Source organism: Strigops habroptila, chromosome 12 (assembly GCF_004027225.2).
Source record: "Strigops habroptila isolate Jane chromosome 12, bStrHab1.2.pri, whole genome shotgun sequence".
Lineage (NCBI taxonomy): Eukaryota > Metazoa > Chordata > Aves > Psittaciformes > Psittacidae > Strigops > Strigops habroptila.
The window spans coordinates 24,197,520-24,218,350 of record NC_044288.2 but is presented as its reverse complement, the minus strand read 5'-3'; the positions used below and the strand labels follow the sequence as shown (position 1 = coordinate 24,218,350).

The following is a 20,831-nucleotide window of genomic DNA, read 5'->3' as shown; positions in this document are numbered from 1 at the left end:
AATTATGTTCTAATTAAATAGTAAAATTTAAAAGAAACATCATTATATCAAACATAATTTAAATGTTTGCTATTTTAGTTTCATTTCTGTCCTATGAGGACGCAGATAAAATATAGAGGCAGACTTGAAAAAGGTAAAACTACTGACACTTTTCAAGCAATATGAAATTGTTCTTTGAAGCTGAAACACCATCAAGGATGGGGGAAGTTTTAAAGATGTTTCTTTCACTTCCTGACACGCAGTGACTATGTAAACTGGGAGCAATTACCTGTTTCCATTTTGAATGTGGTTTGGTTTCAAGCGTTACGATAGCTAAGAGGTGACACAGAGGTGTTCGGAGCAGCTCGTGGCGCGACCGAAACCAGGTCTGTGAGTATGTCATGGTCTTAATCACACCACTGCAAAGCCTCAACCATGATGCCTGCCTGAGCTGTCACTACAGTTACTCATCTCTGAATCTGCAGATTCAGCTGACACAGGGACATTGACCGCATCGCTAAACTTCCCTTGCTGTTAGTAAGCTTTTTTCCAAATATCCATACCAAATCTTCCTTGCCTCAGTTTAAGCTAGTTATTTCTTGTTTTACCCACAGGGGACACAATGAATCATTTATTCAGTTTGTCTTTGTAGCAGCTTTTAACAAATTTGAAAGTTGCTGTTCAGTTTTCTTCAGCCTTTTCTTTATGGTAAACAGACCCAGTATTTCAGTTTATCATATGGAATGTTCTCTGAACATTCCTACAATGTCTAATTTGAAATATTTCATTGCTGGAGAAGGTATTCAAACTGTGAGTTTAACAATGCAGAGAGAAAAGACTCCTTCAGATGTTGCGCAGGAGGCTCTTTGCAGCTCATTGTTTCTGAGCAACCTGTGCAGTTAAACCTCATCTTGGAGTAGCACAGTTAAATAGTCTCATCAAATACAGTTCACAGCATTTGTTCTCCTGCCTTTCCAAAGTACCCTTCTTTCTTTAACCTATCTGTTTTTTCCCATTGATACTGTCCCACATTCTACAAGACTTTAAGTTCAAGGTCTCCACATTTCTAAAGATGTCACTTCATATTATCTTCAGATAATATTTTTTTGTTCCACCCTTGAACTTGTTTAATGACGCCTGTAGAGGAACAACTGAAGCAGAGGCTGGTGACCTGTCTGTGGTAGGACCCAGTTCTCTCTCCTCTCTGTTGATTGTATGGTTGGTTAGGTTTAAACCTTCCTACCTCCTCACGTTTCACAGCAGGGTTTTCAAACCTCTGTCCCCAACCCCCTGTTCCAACTGGATAGAGACCCAGTTAAACTGGGCTCCAGATATATTCATTTGGTCATATTTTTACCAGCTCATTTCCTGTAACTCTCTGCATTCCTGCACAGTTCGTGTTCCCACGCGAATGCAGAATTTAGCCATAGTCAGTGACTCTCTTGTGAGTTGCTGCTCACCTGAGCAGCCAACACATACCCACACTGGTTGCTGGGCACTTGCCCATGCCCCACAAACTACATAGGGTCAGGAGAAGTGTAAGGGCTGCTTGGCATTTGCCCATAGCCCTGCATGTCAGCATGTGCCATGGCAAGGTGATGACCTGTGTGGATGAATGCTGCCCTGGACACCACCAAGGAAGAGTTGGGGTAATGTGGAACATGTGAGAGGCTGCTCTCTACAGGCAGAAGAGACAAGGCTGCCCCATTTTGGGAAGTGGAGGAGAACCCAGCTATGAGAATATGAGCTGTGTTAACGCCACTTGGCCTCCAGCTCAGAAAAAGAATTCTGGCATAGCATTAGTTACTAATATAGGCATAACAGAAAATAGCATTTGGAAGCTTTCCAGTTCCCCATCATTGCAGTAGCCCATGTTACGCAGTTGTTTCCTTGAGCTTTTATGAAAATATTTTGTCTTTTAAAAATTCTGGTTTTTTTCAAGCTCTGTTTAAAAATTCAAAGGGTTCTTGCTCCCTCCTGGGGAAAAAAAATCTTCTGAAGTTTTACAGCTCCTTTTTATTGGGATTACTGTATAAAGCTGAGCAAGACAATGTTTTAAGTCTTCCCTCATGAGACAGACATTCCTCTCTCCTGTTCAGTTTGCAGTTCCTTTGGTCACCGGGCTCAGCTCTCCAGGCTGTGCCCACCCCCAGCCTACTGGTGAGGGGGATGTTGGAAAGCCAGCCTTGATGCTGGCTTTCAGCTGCTCAACTGTAGTGTGTTATCAACCTTTCTAGCTCCCAACACACAACACAGCACTGTGAGGAACACTAACTCCATCTCAGCCAGACCCAATGCATGCATCTAGAAATATATATGTGAAAAAAAAACCCAAAACAAAACCAAAACTACCTACAAACCCCCCATATATATGTGTATATATGTTATATATATATATATAAAATAATGCAGTTTGTCAGAGAGAATCCTGATGGAAAACCAGAGTGCTAAGTAGAGGAAATAAGCTCTTAAGAGAAAGAAAATAATCCTTCATGAGATTCTGATGATCATAATGTTTAAACAGTTAAGCTTTGAAAACAAAGCTGTAGCAGTAATGTGAAATATCTACTCCTAAATCACTTCAGCACTTTATAGAAACAGCATATGCTAATATTATTAATGCAAATTGGAACATGATGATGACGTATAAAACTCACTTTCCTATATTTTTATCAAAAGAGAACTAACTGCTTTTTTCAGTCTTCAGGAAGCTTATTGTTTGGGTTTGCTTATTTCTCACAGGCAAATTGCTCAGGGTTTTTGACCTGAAATTGTAATTTATGTTAGTTTGTACAGTTAAGTGTAAGTAGAAAGTTCAAAGAGAATGGACTAACTGTTGCATTTTCTGTTGCACAATAACAGAGGAGAGGAAGATGTAGTGTTTATCACAGTGGTGTGGCATTCCAGAGACTTGCATTGGTTATACCACAGATGCAGGTTGCTCTGTTCTGAAATTGTGGGTATACCCTTGAATTTGAAGTTATCTTCAGCCCGGAGAAGTAAATCACTCATTTCTTCTTTTGGTTTATATCCCATCTGTCTTCTGGATTTCTAAATTACCAAGGCACAAAGAGAATTTCCAGTGCATTCTGCAGTTGCTTTAGCCCTAAATTGGTATTTGCCTTCATGTCCGAACAATTTTTCAGCTGCTGGGGCACTAATTCTCACAGTACTGTAAATCCATGGTCTGTGTTTGCAGCCTTATAGAGTGCGCAGGTCAGCATCCCGGCATCTGTCACCTGGTGGGAAGGTTTGTTTGCCTAGTTAAAGGCCTCTTGGAGAAGCTGCTGGATTACCGGACTGTGATGAATGACGAAAACAAGGACAACCGAATGAGCTGCACTGTGAACTTACTGGTATGTTCTCTTGTCATTCCTGTATGAGGAAGTGAAAGAGCTTTAGAATGCAGTTAGTAACAATGAAGGTAAATCTTCCTGGGGACAGGAGTGGCTGACAATGCTCAGTAGTGATTTAAACTCTGAGGCAAGATATTTTTATATCTGTTTGTGTGGATATATGCACAAACCTGAAAGCAATGTCCTTCTGTTCTTTGATTTTGCTTGTGTGTTTTATACACTTTGATTCTGTGGATAAATAAGGAAATCTATAGCTTTTGATAGGCTTAACGTAACAGTGGGCTATTCCAAAGTCAAGTTTTGCACCAGGAGCTAACCCGCTTCCTGCTTTAGCAATTTAGCAATTACAGTTTTAATATCTGGGAAGAAACCTGCAAGATGCACTTGCACTAAGGTACCAAGAAGATTTGAGTCTCTGCTCTGGTTCTAGGCCACTCTGTCTTTTTTCTGTTCCAATTTTGTGTTGAGGATATTGCATACAGAGATTCCTCGACCAGGAAATTCCTCTAAGCTGAAGAGGAACCTTCATCAGCTGTAAAGGTTGGAGGGAGAACATGGTTAGTACGTATTGTGCTCGCATACACTTCTGTTCCTCAGTATCTGCTGCACCATGGGGTATTGATTTCTGCAACTCTTGAGGAAGCCACTCTTGTCAGACATTGTGCACAACCTTAGCAACTCGTACACCCACAAAAGCGCTCTTGTCACAAAAATGGGTTTACTCCTGGAATCAGCCCTTTAGAGGTATTACACAACAGTGTTGCATATCAACAGTGTGGCCTATCAGCTTCATTAAATACCAGCTTTTTTTCTGGCCATCATGTGTAGCCAGAGCATGCAGTTTATTCTGTTAATGTACTTGGATAACCATATTTTTCTCTTCTCCAACAGAAAAACTTTCACTACTGATTTCTTTAGTGAACTAGTATAAATATGTATACGTCTAATTAGTTATTATTATACATATGTATAATAACATATACACATATATACACATATATACACATGTGTATGTATATATACTAATACATATGTATAATAATATGTATACATATATATGTATAATAATAACTAATTAAAATATTAATTGTAGTAGTGCCATGTTTAAACATAAGATATCTGTAGATAATGTATTTATTACACTGTCCTACTACCAAGAAAAGCGAAGCTTCAGCATGCGTATTTTTATCTTGTTTTAATAAAAGACTTTAGGAGATAACTTCTAAATGTTTGTGTCCCTAGAATTTCTACAAGAACATTAACCGTGAAGAGATGTATATCAGGTATGGCAGCTGTTCTGTTGGATCTGTTTTGGAGAGGGCAATGATATTCTCTTGTGAACACTGGCAACATAGAAACTACTCTTCTGCCCCTGCCACCTTCCAGGTTTTACAGGGACTTGCTTTGTCTTTGAGGGTTTTCTCCTTTGCCTTTATCTGTTGTGCCTGCATTTATTTACATGGAAAATGTTTACATGCAGTCCAAAAGTGCTGCAGAGGAAGGCAGCTATCTTTAGTAAAGAAATAACGGACTCAGAGGTCTGATTTAGACCTTGAGTCTGGTAGTTCTGCCTCTCTGAGGTGGAGCTGACAGCAGTTCATAGGAGGCTGGCTCCTTCTCCTCCTTTTGTGCAATGTTTCAGCACACACAGAGAACACAGAAAAGTCTGAACAAATGCACAGCACTTTAACCCTCTCAGAGTGTCCTTAAAAATTCTCTGGGAGGTGACTGCATAGCATCTATCTTGAAGCTACACGGGTTATCTACAACTTCTGTGACAGTTCGTATTCCAGTCATGTCAATATCCAGTGTCATTCTTGTTCTCTCCTCTAATAGATATTTGTATAAGCTGCGAGATCTTCATTTAGATTGTGAGAATTACACAGAAGCAGCATATACCCTTCTGCTCCACACCTGGCTCTTGAAGGTTAGATTTTCTCAGCTCAATATATAAATAAGACCTTGCAATTTCCAAACTTACAAATTAAAAAATGATTGTCTTAATCTCTGATTTACTGCGTATAAGTAATTCTCCATAGGAGTATTCAAGTGTCTAGTTAAAAATACTGCAGTAGGTAACACAATATGAACATTAATTGTTGAAATAGTGCTATTTTCCATAGGTGATTAAAAGCCACATATTGCTAAAACTAAGTATTGTAGCAAAAGTAGGTTTTTTTATGGAGATAACTTTGTGTGCAAATTCTGAAGCCACTTAACTTCCACATGGTTTTCATTTTGCCAATTTCTTACTATCCCAAATACTACAATGATGAAAATTAATTGCCGTTTTTTACAGCTTTCACAGGGGACATCTGACTTCATTTCAAATGATCACTCTGTCAAATTATGTTTGCTTTCTCTTGCAGCTGGTAATGATTTTTCACTACAAGTAATGTTTGTTGTCACTGAATCTGATGTTATAAATAGTAAGATGCATTTCAATTTCCAGAGAAAATTCAACATTTATATATTCTTCAGCAAAAATCTGAGTTTTCTTATGGAATTTCTTTTAGTGCAGAACCATATAACTGTGGCTTTTCACAGTGCTATTTTGCTTAAACTTCATTTTGACTTCTCTGATCGTACAAAAATATGAGGCAGATTGTATATATTGGTATAGACAAAGATAATATTACATGCAAATATTTTAATACAAAAACATGTCACAAACCCCAAATCAGTCCAGATGACACCACTGAAATAAACAAATTTTCTCACACAGATTTTTATCCAAAATTTTTGGGTGGGGGCAGGAAGGAACAGAGGTTTTTAAAGTATTATGTCTAGTGTGGCTACCACATGAAGCAGAGCACATGTTTGAAGGGGTGATGGAAACATTCCCAGGCCCTCTTTGTGGTTGGGTAAAAGAGACTGGAGAAAAAAACACTCAGAAGAGCACAGGGGACAAGATCTTGGGGGAGGGGAGACGTGTCTGCGAAACGCTGAACTCCAGAAAGTTGTGGTTTCTAATGCGGCTTTATTCTCAGTGGTCAGATGAGCAGTGTGCACCCCAAGTCATGTCAACAGAGTTCCAGTGTTCACAGACCTATCGCCAATTGAAAGAGAATTTGTATGAGAAGATCATAGAATACTTTGACAAAGGAAAGGTAGGTCTGAAAAGTTCTTCTCCTGCCAAATGTCTTTTTACTGTGTTACTTTGTATAGTAATATTTAATGAATATCCTCTGTATAAAGCATTTGTGTAGGAAATCCTCTTTGAAATGTGTGTCTACAAATTGTGTTCTGAAGGGTTATTCACAGTGTGTATCTGTATATGAACATAATTCTTTCAATAACCACACTCACCAAGAAAGAGGACTGATGTTTACACTAATCACAAGCATCTCTGTCACACAGTAATAAAATAGTAACAGTTCTTGAGTATACTTCCTTTTACTACACAAAAGCCCACGGACTACACAGACCTCACTGCTGACCCATTCCGTCATTATCTCCCACAACCAGACAGTTCAAAATGGGCATATTTGTTTCAGAGAAGTCTGAGAACTGCATCCCAAACTGAAAATGTTGCAGTTTGATGTTCAGTACCTGGGGTTAGTTCAGCTCTTTTAAAACCCCTGTTAATAAGATTGCCTGTCAATGCAATGACAGTAGAGTTGAGATTTCTGAAAATAAAGCAAAGGGCTAGAAAGCAGGGAAAAATCCTGCCCTGCTGGATAAGGAATCTTATGACCCAGTAAGGCCTTTAAAGCATTATGTCTTATTCAGCTTTAACCAAAGGTGTGAAGGGGAAAGGCAATTCGTTACTGCTTCTTGCAAAATAAAGGCATATATCTCCCACAGAAGCCCCTCCTATAATTCAGGTAGAACGTTGTTCATGCTTCAGCTTCAACTTCTCAGTTTTGGGGTTTTTTTGTTGGCATCTGAACTACTACAATGTAGCAGTTCCCACCCACTGCATCAGAATAGTCAAATCCTCCTGAGTTCTGCTCTACGTAGCATTCAGGTTCTTCTGAGATACATTCAGCAGGTACCTGAATGCTGCTTTCGGGTTCAGAACTGCCCAGCCTAGGAGGACCTAGGACCACCAGAAACCCCCTATTGTCTCCTTTATTCTGAATACGTGAGAAGACTGACAGAATTTGAGGATACAACCTCAAGAGAGGGCATTTCTATCTGCTTTAAGACCACTTTTGTGCTGCATACATTAAATGCCCATAGCAGAAGAGTATAAACTGTCCCAGTCTTTCCAAAGCAGCTCAGTAATTCCTCATGGTAATTTTCAGAGCTGGTGTTAAGTTGCATGGAAGGAAACAGGCTGCTACTCCAGGCAAGTGGCAATTGAAGTCATAAAAGTTTTTAGCTGACTAGGGGGGCTCTCGTATGCAAGTCTACTGATGATTATATCTCTTTCGGAATTTCCTGTGAAATGAAGTGTGCTGGGTTTAAGGAGGGGCAGGTGTCAGTCCCTTCATACACTGCTCCTGTGCTTAGGGTATATTCTGCATGTTATGCACCTTAGAGCTGTGCTCTTCTTTTTTTAATGTATCTGAAAGGTTAGGTGATTCTTTTACTATCTCATTGTAAGAATGAAGTAGGTTTACTTATTCCTTCCCAGAATGAACCATATAACACTTTTATTTTTCACAATAATCTGCTTTCCTAAAATTTATGATTGCCTTGAGTCTTCCGTTCTAAATGTGCAGGTAATAAATGTCTTCAATTTAAAGACAGCATAATCAATAAAACTGTAGTTAAACAGTGATGCATTAGGAACTTGTTGGTACTGGATTGTCTTTATGAATATGTGGTTGCATTGCAGATGTGGGAAGAAGCCATAGCTTTGTGCAAAGAACTTGCAGAGCAATATGAAAAGGAAGTTTTTGACTATGAACTTCTAAGTCAAAACCTGGTAAGTTTATATAGAGGTCTTAAAATTATTTCAGTCACAGAAATTAGTTCTTTCGAGCTGTCAAATGATAGAGCTGCTTATGAGCTTTTTGTCTACAGTTGGTTTTTAATTCATTTGTCAAAGTGTTGCTATGTTTTATCGTAACCATCCACGGGTAAAGTAGAGATTCCCAAAGAACTTTGTTAAAGTTGTATGGACATCTGCCTAGTAAGGTATTTTGAAACTTCTATAGATGAATCAACATGTTCTTACTTAGTGCAATTTAAAGTCATGTATAAAATAAATGTAACAGGTTTTGAGGCCGTTGTACACATTCAGGATAGAAAAAGCACCTGGATGCATTTTTTTTCATTGAAAATTTTCTTTAAGTTTTAGGAACTTGAATCTTGACAAGCTGAAGAATTCTGTCCTAATTAGGGAGCGGGGGAGTAACACATCACAAGGAATTAGAACTAGGTCCAAAGGCTAGAAGGAAGATGAAATGTTCAGTAATTTCTTTTCATTAAAATTGAAATAATCTAAAAAGATTCTCTCCTCCACATACCTTCTCTTTTCGACCCCAAAGATTCCACACTCGCATGATCTGTAACAGATGTTTAGGGCTCATTCAATAGATTTCCCTGAATCTTCCACAAAGAAACCACAAGAATCAAAACAGGATGTTCATGAACAGTGTTGTGTACAGAAACAGCTTCTCTTCCTCCCAATAAATTCTACTTTTATCACAAACTAAAGGCTCAAGACAAGATAAAGCCAGTATTTTTGCCAATCCCATTTCAGTTGCAGTGCTGGATGTCTCCTAGCTATAACACAGGAAATATGAATAGTAAACCTAAATGACACTTGGTATTTCAGGGAAGACTTTCTTCCAAGCCCTTTACACGGTGTGTGTCCTTAGCATGATGTTAGGGCAAAAGTGTGAGTTGATCCATAGCTCTGAAAACATTTGAGGCAAGGAGTTTTTCCAAGTGGATAATTTCAGTAATGTTATCAGTTAATTGTTTAAAGTGTAAAGTATGATTTGGGTCTTTGTTTTTCTTTTCCTAAAGAAATGAAGGGTAAGGCTGATTCTGAGGCCACATAATTCAAGTTGAAGCCATACACATTTAGCTATGTATTATATTTGCACAGAAATGTAAACAGTGTTTAATGTACTGCAGCAGTACATGTGCCGGTGCATGCAGACTGATTAGTGCTGTAGCTCACCGACTGATTGGTAGCTCTCACATATTCACTGAGAGCTGTAGCGCAGAGCCTGGTACTGCTGTGCAGGTTAACAACAAAAAAAACCCAAACGGAAGTAATTGCAATTGCTTTTGCTTTCAGATTCAACAAGCAAAATTCTATGAAAACATCATGAAAATTCTGAGACCTAAGCCGGACTATTTTGCTGTTGGGTATTATGGCCAAGGATTCCCCACATTTCTAAGGGTAAACCTGTTTAAATTCTTACTTTTTTTTTTTCATTTATTTTCATATGCTTCTAAAAATATGAGCATGCTCTACTAATGCAAGTGAGTCTCTGGGGATATTTGGCATTGATTTAGCTTTGCTTGGGTGCAGGACTGTAGACAGTCTGAATTGTCACTTGTAAGACTGTGCACGAAATGTTTTCAGATGCATTTAAGTTGACTATTTCTCTTAGTTTGATTGTAGAAACTGGAAGATACTTCAGTAGTGAAGGTGATAGACGAGAGCCAAATGCAGCAATATGATGTAATTTGTCATGGGCAGCTCTTATGGTACATGGGTGTTGGAACTAGATGATCTTAAGGTCCTTTCCAACCCTAACTATTCTATGATTCTATGTTTCTTGGATGAGTCCCCACGCAGGTTATTGGTAACTAGTAGAATGTCATTAACTAACTTGTGTTCAAATTAAATCCAAAATTCTGTTTCACATGAGGGAGGGATTTTTAGTGGGCCTTACATGAACTGCCAAGAGTTTCACTTTTATGTTGCCTCTCAGCTACAACTGAAATACATTACCAATGTAGAAACAGCATATTTTTCAGACCAATGCACTCTTTAGACAAATATTGTGTCTTTAACAGTGGGAAATAGTAGTTAAGTAGAGTAGGGAAGAGTATAATATAGAGCAGATGTGTAGTGATACTGACCTGGTAAATATTCCCTACTTACCTGATAAACAGCTTCCTAGGCTGGAGGTGACAGTTTTGTTTTCTAGCCCTTCATGGATTGTTCTACAGTGAATTTGTCCAGTTGCTTTCTGAACTGATGCCCTCCAGAACATACTGTGGCCTCACAGTATGTGTGTTGGAAATTTACTATTGCCTTTTTGTTGTCATCTGATAATTTCTCTGCACTAATTCTTATAGGGAGACTGAACAGTTGTTCTTTAATCCCTTTCCTCATCCCATTCATGATATATTGTTCCTTATAGTTTTGGTTTGTCTAATGCAAATCACTCCATATGTTTAACATCCTGGTTCTCTTGCTGTCCACGTCCTAGTTCACAAGATGGCAGGACAAGAAGTGTACATAGTATTTGAAATGTGGATATACTATGAATTTGTTTGGTGTGATACTGATTCTTCTTTTCTTTCCCCGTTTTCCTTGTAATGTCCCAAGTTCACATTGCTTTTTTGATATCTGATATGCATTGAGCTGACATGTTCATACCAACTGTCTGGTATTACTCCTGAATGAAAGTTTTTTCCTGAATGGTAGCAGCTAGTTGATATCTTAGCACAGTTATGGTAAGTCTGAGCTGTTTTCATTAAACAGACCTCTATACACTGAATCTACTCTCAGTTTTCTTTGCTTTTCTCCACTTCTGACTACCATGTGAAAAACAAGAATCCAAAGGGTCTGCTTTTAATCAGGAAACCTGCCAAACTTAGGAAGTCATGCACAAATGGTTTTTACTTTATACTTCTTTTACTTTTTACTGGTTTTAAAAGATCATTGCTTTCTTTTAACCACAGTAGTGCATGTCTCCACAGCATAAAACTAACCTGAATATTTGATGTTTTCATGTAGAAAAAGAATCTTTTCTTACATACTACAATGAATATTGTAGCTTTCCTCACTCTTGAAAAGCAGTGAAAGACCTCTTTGCCAGTTTTAAAGGCCAAATTTGCCTTGACAACAGTGGAAAAATACGCTAATATTACACCAAATTAAGCATGCACCTTTTGTTTCTGGTATTATAGAAATACCCCATTAAATAAAGCAAACTGAACCACAAATGGGGTTAGACTATTGTAAATGAGGACATGTCATAATATCAAGGAGAAGGAGCAGGATCAGGCAAAGGAAACACATACATTAGTATTAGAAAGCTGTGAAACCTGGGTCCAGAACATGTTTAAAAGAAGACGCATTTGCTTGACAGACAAGAAGAAAAAGAGTCGCAGTACTTTCCTTACCTCCCATTCTGATTTTATTCTGCTCTACAGGAGCATCCTCAGTGGTGGTGCCAGTTTGTCTTCATTCTAACAGCATCCAGTAGGGGTTCTGGACAGTCAGTACTGCCTTCCAGCACCTGGTCAAAGTGGTGTCCTGCTTCATAGCTAATGAATATTCAGAAAGCAGTAACACTCACTCCAAAATTTGGAGATCCTGTTGTGTCTTTGTACTGGTAAACATGCATCTCTAGCTTCTGCCTCAGCTTCATATAGCCCAAGAAATTTACCTATTCCTTGCAGAACAAAGTATTCATCTATCGTGGGAAGGAATATGAGCGGAGAGAGGATTTCCAGGCACAGCTGATGAGTCAATTTCCCAGTGCTGAGAAGATGAACACCACCTCAGCTCCTGCAGAGGAAGTGAAAAGGTCTCCTGGTCAATGTATCCTTCAACACGTGGGAGATGACAGAACGAAGGCGTGTTGGGGAGACCTTGTTTTTAGCAAGAGTTTATCCGTGTGGAACAAGAATTTCCTAAAAAGGAAGCAAGTTTATTAATGTAGCAGCTCAGTCTGCACTTTGATGTCCTTCATGTATTTTATGGTTTGTTCCTAAAGCGTTTGCTCCCGATTTTCTCACAGTTCTAAGCAGTCTGTCTCTTTCAGTCATCACAGAATCATGGAGGTTGGAAAAGACCCTTAAAATTGAGTCCAGCCATAAACCTAGGCCACACCTAAGCCATGTCCTCAAGCGCCACTTATACACGTCTCTAATACCTCCAGAGATGGTGACTCCACCACTGCCCTGGGCAGACTGTTCCAGCACTTGGCAGCCCTTTCAGTGAAGAATATTCATTCAAGTCCATACATGGTTTACCTTTATTTCCTTCAGATGGCAAAACTAGTGATGAACTCTTGAATTGGCCAAGCAGTGATTTGTCAGTTACCTCACATCCCTAGCTGTTTGTGTCTAGATATTAAATTCATGTCTTGTACATTGCTCTGACTGACACTGCACTTGGGTATCACCTGTATGTCTGGCAACATAAATAGGCCTGACATAAATGTCAGGCTCAGACATTTTCCTAGGAAAATTAACTCATAAACATCATTGGCCACCTTTAAAAATGCCCTAAATTATTTGTATTTAGAAGTACTCGAACAGTTGCTTGGATGCATTATCTTTTTCTTCATGTTTTGATTTAAATCATTCCTGGCTGAGCAGATATGAGATCACCTGATTGCATCAGACATTTTTTTGTCACATGTTGATTTTCCTTTATTAATTCTCAAGATAATGGAACACTTCACATGCTCTCTTAGGTGTAGTCTAATAGAACCTGCTGGAGGAGAAAAGAATCCTGCTTTCTGTTCACATGGTTGGTACTGAAGCAGATAGCATTACAGGCTTTTCTAAAGCCCTACATTAAGCTTGAGAGCCAAGCTCTCATAAGTCTGATCGGTGTCTTAACTAGTTGTATTTTTTTAAGATCATATGCTTCAGTCCTTTCTTAAAATAGAATTTGCTCAAGTCTAACAACAGAATCTTGTTATGACTTGTTATCTTGAATTTGCTCAAGTCTAACAAGAGAATCTTGTTATGACTTGTTATCTTGCCAAGTGCAAAAGACATGGGGCAAAATGGTTTCCATTTGTACTACGGTCAAGATTTTGTAAAGGAGGAAAGGAAAATAACTGTCCAAAGTATCTTGAGACCAGACTAGCTAACCTTTGTAGAACTGCTTGAACTTACTACATGCTCCTAATTAAGTGTTCTAACTATTTCAATATACCTGAAACTCATGCCCTCTGGCTAGATTTTTCTGACGTGCATAAGGACATATGCACTACTTATGCATGTCAGAAAAATCTAGCCAGAGGGCATGAGTTTCAGGTATATTGAAATACGTAATATGACATATTTACTTAGAAATACAGTATTCAGCTTAAAAAATAACACTTCCGTGGAAAAAGAAAAAAAAATTGGAGTAAAAGGGCTGCTCAGCTACAGATTTCCAAGATGAAATGCTAAACATGAGGACATTACACATGCCTAAAGCTAAACAGTGAAACCCTTAACGTCAGATGTTGTTGATGGTATTTTTGTAAATTGGCAGGGCTTTAAAATTTAATGAATGATTCAGTGCAATAAATTCGGCTACAAATACTCAAGCTCAGTAAATAATAAAAATACGCAGTTCAAAATTAATATTCATATATATTCACTGGTTACTACTGGCAGATTTTTCCTTTTTGGCAAAGGAAGCAGTGCAAATGAAGCCCTGAACCTTGCAAATATTTCATCAGGAAATGTCTTTTTTTACTATATTTCTGTTTTTTATTTCCCCCACAGCCTGCACTATTTCAAACCAATAGTCAATAACATGCCCTTAACTTGCACGGTTTCAGATATCCAGTGTTTTACAGTACAACCAGTCCTCGAGGAGCAACCCAGATTCAAAAATAAGGCAGTACCTGATCAAATTATAAAGTAAGTGAATTTCTGTAATAGATAATATAGTGGAAGTCAGGCCATGCTCCTAAACTGACCACCGTTACTTTGTGGATTCAGTCATTTTCCAATGGATCTTTTATTGTCTTAGTTAACTGACTCCTGTATTCCCTAGGAAATTCATGAAAGAATATCTACAACTTAAGGACTAGCATGTGGTGACAGGGTGAGGAGGTAGAATCCATGCTTTAGGTCCAAGTTATTGTGTTTTCAACACAGCTTCTTAGATAAATGATGTATAGAGAGGTCTTAGAGGTGGCTGGCAGCACGACAATGGTTGATTTGAAGGCTCTTGTACAGTAGAATCTTGCTATGACTTGCTATCTTGCCAAGTGCAAAAGACATGGGGCAAAATGGTTTCCATTTGTACTACGGTCAAGATTTTGTAAAGGAGGATAATTAAATCAAATAACTGTCCAAAGTATCTTGAGACCAGACTAGCTAACCTTTGTAGAACTGCTTGAACTTACTACATGCTCCTAATTAAGTGTTCTAACTACATATCTGAAAAGTGATAGTTCATTCCAATAGCTGATGCCAAAACTGCATACAGTACCTACTAGAATATTGGCTGATTTCAGGCTTGTGAGACTTTTGCCTCCAAATCCATTAATATATAAAGGGATATTATAAGATGGAGAGAGACTCAGGCCTGCAGTGACAGGATGGGAGGCAAAGGCTTTAAACAAAAAGAGGGTAAATTTAGATTGGATATAGGAAGAAGTTTTTCCCTGTTGAGGGTGGTGAGGCGCTAGCACAGGTTGCCCAGAGAAGCTGTGGCTGCCCCATCCCTGGGAGTGTGTAAGGACATGTTGGACAGGACTTGGAACAACCTGGTCTAGTGGAAGGTTGGAATTAGATGATCTTTAAAGGTTCCTTCCAACTCAAACCATTCTGTGATTTCCATGATTGCAAACACGGTCAATAAAAGCTGTTGCTTATCAGTAACCCCTGAACGAAACATTTCAAGGTAGTATTTGTTAGCTTGTAACTTATGGACAGCAAAATTACAAGCAGTTAAGATAAGCCAGGCTATATTTACTCCTTATTCTTGCCAGTGCCTTGTGAGAGCACAGGGTATGACTGTATCTCCCTAACTGAAATTGGTTAAAACAAGGCATCTCAAGCTAAAATTTCTCCAGGTAGACTGAGGCACCTGCATTTTTAACACAACAAAGGCTTTGCAATGCCTCCACACTTAAAGAGAAACTCAAACTAAATCCTTTAATGACACTTCAATTATGACTTTCCAAAAAGAGACTGAAGATAAAAGGCTTCTTTTTATTAGCTGAGATGAGCTCATTTCTAACTGTTCCACAGCTGGATTCAAACCAGATGTCACCCTTGTCTGCAACCTTCTCTATAGATTCTTTACTGAAACTGCAATTAACTCAGAATGGAAAAATAAGAATCACTTCCCCACATACACCAAAATAAATAAAGCACAGGTCTTGTGCTACAAGATTAAAAGCAACAACAACAACAAAACACAACCAAAAACCCCCAAATGAGCTGTGGTCCCACATTTTAGAATCAGTAACTTAAAACCAGCATATAAATCTGGTCCTGTTTCACTGGATTTCAGTGCAGTGCCAACCACTGAACTTGTAACAGTTTTGTTTAGCAAAGTGCTCCACATAAAGAACAATCTCCTGGCAATCTCTCCTGGGAGACTATGTACTTCTTTCTGAGACGCAGAATTCAACCAACTACTAATCTCATCTGGTTTTGGACATACATTTTTATGATTGTACTTTATTGGGTATTTAATTGTCAATTACATTAGTTGACTGCAATGCATTTATTCTATCAAAGAGCTCTGAAATATCTGTCCTTTCAGATGGAACTGTACAGCAGTACCTTCCACTTTCTGTTCTTTATTGATGAAGATAATCTTAGTAGGTTGGATCAGAAACCATATGTTCCTATGAAATACCATACCAGAAGCTTGCTTAACTCAATTGTTTGGGGTCTCTCCATTTGTTTCTTTCTCTTTCCAAAATATGGCTTGCTTTTACTGTAAAATATTTTTCTTTTCTCTGCAAAATTAGCTTTTACTTAAAATTTAATTAATCTTTAAAACAAAAACCAAAAAGCAAAAGGAGAGGGTTGTTCGGGTTTTTTTTCAGAGAGCCAAAACTGTGCAATCTCTGTGCTTTTGGATCAGCCAGTGCTAAAAGCCAAGGGGCTACAAGTTCAGTGGAAATACATGCTCACAGTGATTAGAAATGATTCATTAGCTAAACAGAATAGACCATAACAGGAATTTGCAATAGATTCTTTACACTTATGTCCCCTCTGCAAGTTTTTATATACGTTTTCTTATCTGTCACAAGAAATGGTTATTAATGGCTTCAAATGTTTAGTTTCTTGAATAACTAGTTCTGCATTGTGAGCAGAATTGCTAGATGTGATTAAACTGATGTGGCATGTGCTGTGGTGGAAAAAACACATGTATTTCAGTTCAGGTGAATAGAGCCACTCTGTTCAGCCAGTTATTTTGAACAAAATATATTCCTTTTCTATGTCATTCTAAAGCAGGCGAGCAATGTGCATGCCACAGCAAGAGACAGAAAAGCAAAAACCTTTTATAGACCTTCTGCTGTAGGTTTTAACACAATCTGGAAGTTCTGGAATTTTTATACCTGGAAATTACACCCAGTCACAAGCTGAAGCTAATACTTGTAAAATACTGTGTGTTGACCCTGATTTAGATAAATAGTTGTCTCCTGAGTTTTCAGCAAAATGCCTTATTTCTGAGCAGTAAATTTGCTTTTAATTAAAAACACAACTGCCTCAAAATGAAATATTTCACTGTGATACCAAGATCCACAAATTTCTGCATTCTGTATTTTACAATAGGTTTTCTTTTTATTCTTTTAGTTTTTACAAGTCCAACAATGTGCACCTGTTCCACTACTCAAGACCAGTCAGAAAAGGATCTGTTGATCCTGAAAATGAATTTGCTGTAAGTAAATGAATGACAGGGTGATGGATGAGGTTCTGGTAGCTGTGACTGAATTCTGATCTAGATCCTTTCTTAGTCTCAGATTACTCCTTACAGACACCCTAACTATAGGATCTGGTTCAAAAAACTAAAGGTTTCTCTGTTTCAGCACTACTTCTGTGTACTTACTCAATGATACATCCCTGTTTCAATTGCAGGTAAACATGTAGTGAAGTGTGTTCAACACATTTGTGTTAAGCAGTAACATTTTCTGGTACAGATATTCATTATGTATTGAAGTGTATTCAATACATTTGTGTTAAGCAGTAACATTTTCTGGTACAGATTTTCATTATGAAACAAGATGCCATGTAAATAAATCTCAAATGGTTTGCCTCTTGTAGCTGACAACACTTGAGTCAGCTGTCAGCTTAGCAATGAGGTGTGTGTTGACTGCCTTCATCAGTCCTCCCAAATCCAGACAGACTGCAGTACTACCTGTGCCATTTTTATTCCCATGCCCTGTGGTGTAATGCCAAGAATGGTCTTTATTGTTTAACTATTATAGGAAATCTGCAACACCATATATTATTTTTCAGTGTCATGCATAAAAATGCGGTAGATTTCTATATTCTAATTTTATAGATACCTGGTGTTGCATAGTTTGTCATGAAGCCGTGTCATCCAGTCCTTAAGGTTAAAGCTGTGCTCTAGGGAAAAGCCATTTATTTAAAAGAATGGACCATTTCAGTTCTGTGCGTGTTGATTAGTCCTGTCAACAGTTTCACTTGAGAAGCTTCTTTCTCCCTTGCTGTTAAATTCGATGCTTCAGATGCAAATTCTATCCTGACATCTCAGCTTGGCACTGTATTACCAAGACTCATGATGCACATCAACTTCCTTTGCAAACTGGAGAGTTTTGAAACCATTTATGAATATACCTTGGAATTATTTTACAAAACCTAAATTGTTAATGTTTTCACTGCTGATGACAATAGATAATATTCATACTTGCTTCAGATAGGTGAAGTTACATGAGCTTATCCTGGTAAAATAAGGAGCAAAAGCGTAAATGAACTAGTGGCATTTTAAAATACCAACAGCTAGTCTTGTTCAGAAGAAGAAAAGAAAGGAGCAGAGAAGGGTAAGAATGCTGGCAAGTTGTTGCAGGGGTATTACTGGTTTTAATTGCAGAAATATGTGGAGGGAGAAAGAATAATCTGGGTAGAGGTGAGAGCAGGTCATTTAGTTGTGGTCATTCAATCTGTAATGGCAAAAATAGGAATAGATACCAGAAGATTCAAGTGTGATTTTCTTTTTCCTCTGCTTTGTGCTACAGATGACCTAATCTGAAACCAGACAAATGATTTGTGCAAATTGCTGTGCTCGATTCATTTTGTAGAGTACTTCAATACAAAAATGTGCATATAGTTTCCATCTACATGTTTAGACTCTGAGATTTCAGAAGGCAGGAAAGATTAAAGTTTAAATCCTGATGTATCATTTTCTCCCTGTTATGTTTTTTTAACAGTCTATGTGGATTGAGAGAACATCATTTGTTACAGCATACAAACTTCCTGGGATTTTACGATGGTTTGAGGTTGTCGCCATGTCACAGGTGTGTATTAACATGCTGAGAATCCATAAAACATATATCCATACACATCCTCGTGTACAAAATTGCAAATTTATCACACAAGGCTATTGTTAGTTACTTATTTTTATATATACAAAACTGTTACTACTTACGTTTTATCTTGCTATTGCTAGGATCAATGTATCTTACACCTGATTTATAGCTTCAGAACCAAGTCCTAAGAGCATTGAACAAATCTCTGTTGGTTGATGAATATTAAGAATGTTGTTCATATACGTGAAGTTTTATAAAGCCAAAAAAGACCTTTTTATCTCTTTATAAACCTAAGAAGTTTTTTGTTTCTTTATAGACTACAATTAGTCCTTTAGAGAATGCCATTGAGACTATGTCCACAACGAATGAAAAGATTCTGATGATGATTAACCAATACCAGAGTGATGAGAACCTGCCTATTAATCCACTTTCTATGCTTCTGAATGGAATTGTTGATCCAGCGGTTATGGGTGGCTTTGCTAAATATGAGAGGGTAAGAGCTTTTAAGTCATTGCAAAGAACATATTCAGATGCAGTGTGTCATAATCCTCCTACATCCTTTGGTCGAAGTGGCAGTGAAATGTGGGCTGACAATATGAAAGCCAGTGATTAAGACATCCTCATATCCTGGTCACATCTGTCTTTGAAAGCAGAAACTAGCAACTAGAGTAACTGAAGCTCAGTATTAATTGCAGTTATGAGGGGTTTCATATGTTTGTGGGACAAAATGCCCCTTTTGTGGCAAAATAGGCTCTCACACACCAAAAGATTTGGTCTGCAGTAAATGAACCAAATTTATCCTACAGTAGGTCTGGAGTATTTAGATGTAGGTTATCAATCAAATTGTCACGAGGTTTTCTCAGTAACGGCAGTCTCTGTGTAGCAGGTTTCATTGTAAAAAATGGGAATACAAATAAAAATTGTTATGGCAATACCTGGAAAATGGAATGTCTTGAGGAACTGAACTGTAGAAAATTTGTCCGTAAGGCCACCTTGTGAAGGTGGAGCATTTAGGAATGCTAAAAACTCATATAAATTTTAAATTATTAATTATTCAAGTTTGGGATTAAAATGAATGTGGGGTTACCCAACAGCTGCAGAACAAGCAAGTGCCATGCCCAGTAGTAGGCTCAGCACATCAGATAGACTCAGTGCTGAAACAATGCCATACGCGGATGTATATATATATGTGTACACACATGAATTACATGTGGTAAGCATGAACTATTCTGGAGGAGTATGGCTTAGGCTATGTTAGTCCTAAAGTATCATTTGTTTAGCTATTTGCCAGTCATGGACTAATAGCTACATTCTTCTTTTGTACGTGGGGGATGAAATCTTTGAGCAGCAAAAGGCAGTGTGTACACAGTGTCTGGCTCTGCTTGTCTGTGGCAGAGAGAGATTCCCGTCTAAGGCTGACTCATGTCAGTAAGTAGGGTACTTGAATTAAGTGATCATTTGAAGATACATGAAATACCATGTAAATCATGGTGCTCCAAATATACAACTCTTTAGTTTGAGTGCAAGCTTAATAAAACAATAATTGGGTTTCATAGTAAGGGTCTCAGGCTCAGAAGTGTTGGACAGAGACTGAATACATTTTACCAAAACAAAGCACCTCAGTCCTCAGCTGGTAAGATAAGGAATTACCATCTGGTTAAGGAGCATGCATATGTCTCTCTGGTTTGATGGGCAATGTTGTGGTCACCAGTTGGAGTCACTGCAGTAATGACTGATCTCTTTTACTGTCAAAATGATGGACTGAATAATTTTTTTTTGTCTAAGGCTTTCTTTACAGATGAATATAGCAGAGATCATCCACAGGATCTGGAAAAGCTGAATAGACTCAAAGATCTAATCGCTTGGCAGGTAACTTCTTACTGACAGCAGTCATCTGAGCCTTCATCAGCTGTTCCTTTTTCCGCTCCTTTCTATCAGGAGAACACAGCATTTAGATGACTCATTTTTACCATTTTTTGGGGTGGTGGTGGGGTGGGGAAGGGTGTGTTGGTCATTTAGGGTTTTTTTTCACTGTTTCCCCAAAGCAGGGCGGGGTAGAAGAATGAAATTCTTGTTACAAACTTTCCTGCCTAGTTCTGTGATGAGTTCATAGAGTTTTTTGAAAAGAGATTCATAGTAAAATACTCTCTCTTAGGCTAAA

General features: G+C 38.1%; 1 protein-coding gene across 1 annotated transcript in view; it reads left to right on the top strand.

Annotated features, from left to right (window-relative positions):
• Positions 1-20,831, top strand: part of DOCK2 (dedicator of cytokinesis 2) — a 171,249-nt gene that overhangs the window by 138,815 nt on the left and 11,603 nt on the right. Inside the window, exons 35-46 of the mRNA XM_030503652.1 lie at positions 3,179-3,335; positions 4,578-4,618; positions 5,172-5,262; positions 6,326-6,445; positions 8,122-8,211; positions 9,538-9,642; positions 11,883-12,024; positions 13,991-14,072; positions 16,977-17,061; positions 18,572-18,658; positions 18,987-19,163; positions 20,456-20,539. Of these exons, the coding sequence (XP_030359512.1) occupies positions 3,179-3,335; positions 4,578-4,618; positions 5,172-5,262; positions 6,326-6,445; positions 8,122-8,211; positions 9,538-9,642; positions 11,883-12,024; positions 13,991-14,072; positions 16,977-17,061; positions 18,572-18,658; positions 18,987-19,163; positions 20,456-20,539 (1,261 nt within the window). The remainder of the gene's footprint in view (positions 1-3,178; positions 3,336-4,577; positions 4,619-5,171; positions 5,263-6,325; positions 6,446-8,121; positions 8,212-9,537; positions 9,643-11,882; positions 12,025-13,990; positions 14,073-16,976; positions 17,062-18,571; positions 18,659-18,986; positions 19,164-20,455; positions 20,540-20,831) is intronic.